Source organism: Ranitomeya variabilis, chromosome 2, assembly GCF_051348905.1.
Source record: "Ranitomeya variabilis isolate aRanVar5 chromosome 2, aRanVar5.hap1, whole genome shotgun sequence".
NCBI lineage: Eukaryota > Metazoa > Chordata > Amphibia > Anura > Dendrobatidae > Ranitomeya > Ranitomeya variabilis.
Genome location: NC_135233.1, coordinates 242,359,395 through 242,366,820, shown reverse-complemented (window position 1 = coordinate 242,366,820; position 7,426 = coordinate 242,359,395). Strand labels below are relative to the sequence as shown.

General features: G+C 44.0%; 1 protein-coding gene across 9 annotated transcripts in view; it reads right to left on the bottom strand.

Moving 5' to 3' along the window:
- Positions 1 to 2,590: 2,590 nt before the first annotated feature.
- The window catches only part of LOC143805244 (uncharacterized), a 120,051-nt gene continuing 115,215 nt past the window's right edge, over positions 2,591 to 7,426 (bottom strand). For all 9 annotated transcript variants that reach the window (XM_077284309.1, XM_077284311.1, XM_077284312.1 and 6 more), the window contains one exon: positions 2,591 to 4,038. In XM_077284309.1, the coding sequence (XP_077140424.1) occupies positions 2,726 to 4,027 (1,302 nt within the window). In that variant the 5' untranslated portion in view covers positions 4,028 to 4,038 and the 3' untranslated portion in view covers positions 2,591 to 2,725. The remainder of the gene's footprint in view (positions 4,039 to 7,426) is intronic.

Sequence of the window (7,426 nt, the reverse complement as noted above, 5' to 3'; positions counted from 1 at the left end):
GGCTGTGTGATATACTACATCTCTGTGCTATATACTACGTGGCTGTGTTATGCACTACGTGGCTGTGCTATGTACTACGTGGCTGTGCAATATATTACATGGCTGAGCAATATACTACGTGGCTGTTATATACTGCGTGGGCTGTGTCATATACTATGTGGGCTGTGCTATATACTACGTGGCTGTGTTATATACTAAGTGGGCTGTGTTATATACTACATGGCCTGTGTTATATACTGCGTGGGCTGTGCTATATACTACGTGGGCTGTGCTATATACTATGTGGGCTGTGCTATAAACTACGTGGATGTGCAATATACTATGTGGCAGTGCTATATACTACGTGGCTGTGCTATATACTATGTGGCTGTGCTATATACTACATGGCTGTGCTGTATACTACATGGCTGTGTTATATACTACGTGGGCTGTGTTATATACTACATGGGCTGTGTTATATACTGCATGGGCTGTGCTATATACTACGTGGGCTGTGCTATATATTATGTGTGCTGTGCTATATACTACATGGCCTGTGCTATATACTACGTAGGCTGTGCTATATACTACATGGGCTGTGCTATAAACTACGTGGATGTGTAATATACTTCGTGGCTGTGCTATATTCTACGTGGCTGTGCTATATACTATGTGGGCTGTGTTATATGCTATGTGGGCTGTTATATACTATGTGGCTGTGCTATATGCTACGTGGCTGTGCTATATGCTATGTGGGCTGTGCTATATGCTATGTGGGCTGTGCTATATGCTACGTGGGGTGTGTTATATACTGCGTGGCTGTGCTATATTTCTCTGCTGTATCTGTGCATGATGAATCGTGGTATGTGTTAAAGAGGGGGCCCACTGAGACTCTTTCGCCTGGGGCCCTCAAAAACCTGGAGCAGGCCCTGGCTTCACTGATTGGTCACACCCGGCCAGCCGCGAGCAATCAGCGACAGGCGCAGTCCGGCCGCGAATTGGAGTGGGATTTGAACCACGCTTCGCTAATTGGTCGCGCCCGGCCGGCCGAATCCTGTGTATAAATTGCATTTTTCTGAAAACTTCATAAATAAACTACATACATATTCTAGAATACCCGAAGCGTTACAATCGGGCCACCATCTAGTAAGAATCTGCCACCTTGGTGCGGCATGTTAACTGCACCCCCAGCTCCATATGGTAACAGTCCTATGGCGATATATTCATATTGTCCTATAACATTATGATATTGAAAACTCTTGTCACCGTTTTGCATCAAAGGTGGTCAATGTGGTAGCAACAGATTTTATCATTTTGGTCATTGATATCAAGAAAAAATTGATAAGCCACTGATCCGCTGAAAAATGAATAAAACATAAATATAGTTGACTAAACACTGCTTATTCACTCAACATGTTTCCCCTATACATTCATGAGTTAAGCAGTTGTATTGTAAATCAACTACTTAGCTGTCACCCCAGCCCTGCCCACTTTCCAAAAAGTGAGAGAAGGTGGCCAGGACTGTCGTAAAATTAATCTGAGTTGCAGAAGAAATTTGCGACATTTCAAGCAGTTTTATACCAAGATTCTGGAGTAAGCTACTTGATACATCTGAGCCAAAGACTGTATACTAAAATAGTGTCTTCCCCCAGTGCTAAACAGTCCATATTACCACCATTAAAGAGTGTTTGATCAAAAATATGCTTCCCTTAAGATCTACTTGAAAGCTTGATATTATCACCTCTGTTATGGGGGTAATCTGAATGCAAGCAGCTTAACAATATTACTCGGCTAGATTTTGTTTAGAAGAAGGTTGCATTGCTGTATATCCTATACATGCTGGTTATTTCAAGGAGACCGGACAATCTAGCATGCATGTAGGTCTCCTCACAATGAGGAAACATTACTTAGTTGTGTTGTATTTCAAAATCAAGACGTGTATAACAGTGACCTATTTCTCTTCCCATTGAAGACAAATATACATATAACCCCTTCATATATTTTTTTTCCATTGGCAGTAAATACAGTATGTCAACTCATTTATTTTCTTGTGGTTAATACAAGAAACACAGCGTAAAAAAATGAGATAGTAACTTGAGCACTAGTGAGATTGTATCACGCAGCATCCCACTATAGAGACATTGCCCTTTATTGATTCCCACTTGGGACTTTCCTCTATTCACTAGAATTGCTGCCAAATGGGTCTCTTGCCCTGAAGAATCACCATTTATTACAGGGTAGCCTATGTATTTAAATAGGCACCAGATAATATAACATTTGTGATTTCCATGGGTTTCAGCAGTTAAAGCTTTCAAGTGATTATGCCTTTTGAAAAGAAATTGTTGGAAAGGGACAATCATCTTATTTATCTTAAGTAATACAAAATAAGGAGTTTAGCAAAAAGATTTGCAGGACCCCCTCAGTAGCCTGTGGCTGCTGAACCAGAGTGCTTGGAACCTCCTACTACCAGTGCTCTTGCGACTGCGAACTATTGATGCGATTGGTGGACCATGGCCCTGCAAAACATTTTGCTCCATTCTATACAAAACATAAAATCTCAAAAGTAAATTGTATAGAACAACAGAACTGTAATCAAAACAGACAACAAATATAAAGTCCACAAACTTTAATTAAAATTGTTGCAAATTAATCAAAGTATAAAGCTTTTCTTCCATCTTTGCTTCATACAAACTCATTTTTCAGGCCCAATGGCATTAGTAGCTTCCAATACGTGTGGTTCATTTCATCACTGGAGAAATATTTCACTCAGAACTTTATTAACATTTCTTATAAGAGAGGCATTATGTTTCCATATAGTCTTGTCTTCTATTAATGAGGTCTTTGGTAAGTCCTTCTGAAGAGGTCCTCTGCAGTGGTAAACCAGGGCTGTTTCCAGTGAGACTTCCACATGGCCACCATAACCTTTTAAAATGGAGTGAACAGACGTTTGGATGACCTTTCGGGGATCCGCAATCATTTTCCGAGCATTGAAATAATTTGGTCTGTCTGGTTCCCGTTGGACATACTGGAGTATGTTATGTCCCGGGATGCCTTTCCATGATGAAATGTTAGAGAAACTTACATTAATGGACGCTGTTTGAGGAAAAATGTGATTTTCAAAAAGAAAAATTCCAACATTCGGCTTTTGTTGTTGAAGGCTTTTCATCATGGTGTCCCAGGACATGTGTGAGAATGGCAAAATGATCTCATCAACATCATTAAGTAGCACAAACCTCGTCCTGTACATATTCCTATAAATACAGTCATTGAGTGTTGCCAGCTGACCATAATAACCTATATCTTTTGGATCGACTGAATAGTGCCATGCTTTGCCAGGCCTAAGATAACGCTCGATTGGCCAATCTACCACCTCAAGGATTCCTCTTGCAATATAATACTGCATAGCTTTTTTTATTTGTGGGCTGCAATGATTAAAGTAGATCATGACCCGTTGTGCTCCCAGGATCAGGTACATCTCCATGGTCTGAATGAACTGTAAGACATTGCTGTAATTACCAAACATGGTGGAAATGCAGACAGTAAAATTGGCGGAAAATGGTTTCTTATCTCGGTTTTGGATTTGGAATAGAGGTAGTTGTGTCATTTCTTCTGAAGGAGTTGTGTGGACAGACAAATACTGAGGATGGCAGCCTGGTGGCTCCTCACATAAAAGGTCTGTTGTGACATAGGGAAAGCCAAAGCGATCACTGTGCATGTCTATGAGCGCCCTGGAAACCTTCACACTTTTGTCTTTGGAGCAGCAGAAATAGCAGTAAAGCTCCTTCACCTCTTGATGGTGGATAATGCTGAGGATCCGCACCATGGACTTGTTATCTCTGTTGTCATAGTAGGGTGATATAATGAACGTCCTGTTGTCTTCCAGGGCTGTAATTGTATCTGTGCTGAGACTGGTATCACAACATGGGCACTTGGCACTGTTTTCCACAGAAGGCGAGATCGATGTTTTGCTCCTCCGTACACCCAGTAAAAAGCTGATTGTCACTAATACCGATATACATAATAAGATCTTCTTTGGATATTTGTACATTGTATCAGTACCTTTAGGAAAAAGAAGGAAAAAAGACAGAATTAATATAAATATTTTAAAAACTAGATTATATTTCCTTATGTGGACCTTTTTTTTGCACTGATGGTTCTTCAACAATAATCACAATTAGTGATGAGCGAATATACTAGTTGCTCGGGTTTTCCCAAGCACGCTCGGGTGGTCTCCAAGTATTTATGACTGCTCAGAGATTTTGTTTTCCTTGCCGCAGATAGATGATTTGCAACTACTAGACAGCTTGATTACATGTGGGGATTGCCTAGCAACCAGGCAACCCCCACATGTACTTAGGCTGGCTAATAGCTGTAAATCAAGCAGCTGAATCAACAAAAATTAAATCTCCGAACACTAACAAATACTCGGAGACCACCCGAGCGTGCTCGGAAAACTAGAGCAACGAGTATACTGACTCATCACTAATCACAATGTGATTTCTGCCAAAAACCCATAGCAATTAGCTGTAATATGTCCTTTTAGCAAATGTTCAATTACCCCTCAGCCCCCCTGAAGGGAAAAGAATGTATTACACCTTTGTTTTTTTATGTGAAATTAAAGGGGTTGTCCAGTCCATATCAATAAGTTTGCAATCACTCTGTGTGACTGCAGACTTATTCCCCCCAGCGTACGCACTGTGCACTGTGGGGATTCGCCAGTTTCGGAGCTGGAACTGGAGGGTATGTATGCAGGGGTGAACCTAGCTTCTATGCTGGCTGAGGCGAACTGCAAAACGGCGCGCCCCCCATAGTAAAATCAGTATAAATAAATCTGGTTTACTCTTTACTTACATTCAATTTACATTACATTTACTCTTTACATGCATTCAGTAGTTTGAAGTCACAAAGAGTGCAGAAATATGTCTACAGCCCTGAACACTCCTTTAATTGCTACGTACTGTAAATCTATATTCAGATGTACGATAAATAATAATGATTGCAGGGGCCTTCACCATTTGACCCCCACTAATCACAGGCTGCAGTGGTCGTACTTTTATGTACAGCAAATGACTGTGAGGTCAGTGATTGGCTGCAGCGGTCATGTAAATAATGCACAGGTCGACATCACTTTTGGTACCAGAGGGGAACACCGAAACGAATGAGAATCACTAAGTAATGTAATACGGGGTTTTTAATTTTATTTTTTAAGACCATCCCTTACTCTTTTGAAAATTTGGCAAAATAAGAGAAAATTAAAGCCCACAACTGTTAGGTGACTGGCACAGGCCCCCCTTCAGAGAAACGTCTAAGGCTATGTGCACACGTTGTGGATCCGCCGCTGTGGGTCCGCCGCTGTGGGTCCGCAGCAGCTTTCCATGCGTTTACAGTACAATGTAAACCTATGGAAAACAGAATCCGCTGTGCACATGTGGATCGCCCCGTCAGGGCAGTGGGGTACTCGGTACCGGGTCCTTCGGTTCACAGGGGGATGTCACGATGGCTGACCCGGTCCGTGGCCCTGGGACGTCCGTGTAAAACGGGGGGAAAGGTCTTTAAAGGGAAATTGTTCGTGACGCCACCTGTGGTATTCGGTCAGGGTGACCGACGCTGCTTTAAAGGGTCCGCTGGGGTGATGTTATTGCAGCTAGATGGTATACCTTCCCACAAGTGAAGTGTATCCCCAGGGCATCCCAATGTGTAGATGGTGGATGGTGAGAGGCACAGTGAAGAAAGAGGTCACAAGGTTGCAGTCTCTTTACCTTTACTGGTGGCTTCAGCATCCACAGTCCAGAGCACCAGACCACAGGGCAGGCAGAGTCCGGCCGGTTTGGAGGCAAGTCCAAAGTCCCCTTATGCAGGTGGAAATCAGTAGCCTTCCTCTAGCGCCATAGTGTTGTAGTCCCTTACTGCTAAGCTTCTCATAAGGTCCTCACAGATGTTGTAGATGTTATGTCTCTCTCTCTCTCTGTCCCCCAGATGGATAGGAGAAACCCGTATGACCGGTGGCTTGAGGCATTTTGCAGGGACTCTATCATGCCCCAGCCTCTAAGGGGTGCCACCTTGCCTCCTGGGTGTAGGGGCGGACAGGTAACGTGAAATTAGCTGTCCTGCCGGTCTCTGGAGCAAGGCATAAAGGATCGTTGCTCCCTCGGTGTTCCGGCTACCGGGATCCTGCGCCTCAGAAGGAGGCAGCCTGTGTAGGGCAGAACTCCTCCTGGTATCCACTCCTTTGCTATGACTTCTTCTCACCCTCTCTGCAATACAGTTTGCTTTCAGTGTCTCTTTCTAGAAGCTGCCGCACTTAGGGCAGGCACAGCTCCGTGTCCTTCTTCCTAGATCTCTGACAGGATCCCACCCCTGTCAGGGACCAACTACCTGAGCAAAGCTCAGCCAGCAACTAACTAACTCCCTCTCCAGGCTACCAGTTTTACCTAAGTGTGAGGAGTGCCCTAGTAAATAGGAGCAGGGCTCCCCCTGGTGGCCTGGAGTATGAAATGTATTGCATATTTGTGATACCTGGATGCAGTTGTCCTTCTTTGCCTCCAAACGTAACATCACTCCCCCTAGAGGAAAATTACATTACTGCAACGACCAGGACCCTGGGGCGCTGCACATGCTGCGGGAAAAAAACGCGTGGAAACGCTGCGGTTTACATTCCACAGCATGTCAATTCTTTGTGCGGTTTCCGCAGCGGTTTACACCTGCTCCATAATAGGAATCTGCAGGTGTCAAACCGCAGGTGGAATCTTGCCAAAATACGCAAAAAAAACCCGGTAAATCCGCGGTAAAACGCAGTGCCTTTTACCTGCGGATTTTGGAAATCAGCTGCGGAAAAATCCGCAGCCCTCAAAAATACATGTGCACATACCCTTACAGTCACCTGACCGCTGCAGTTAATCACAGGTTTTATCTGTTCTTTTACATCCAGATGGTGCAGTCATCACTTCCAGAGCTGCTGTCGACCACCAGAGAGGTCTGTGGCTGAATTCCCGAGGGTGACAGGAGGGCAATATCTCTCTGTATAGAATTTATTTTAAATAAACTAGTATGTATATACTGTATATTTTCCCCATCTCCGATAACCCCATTAATACCAGGCAGGATACAATACAAACATAACACATCCTCTTCTATTTACCTTCATGGTCACACAGTCTCCTGCTGCCTGCGGCTCCTGTGCTTACCTGGTGTATACCAAAGAGGGCACACAGCAGACAGCCAGGGGTGACTGGTACCATTGTCATATTAAGGAAGCAATTTATGACTTGGGATTTACCCTGCTGGCATCACTGCTATATTCTAGTGACAGTGACAAGCGCATAATACCGGGGGCATAGGAGAACAGAGGAGGGCACGAGAGAACGGGGGGAGGCACAAGAGAACAGGGGACACCAGCTCCTCTCACCGGATCCAGGGGCATGTGCAGAGCATTGCTGAGCAGCTGCAG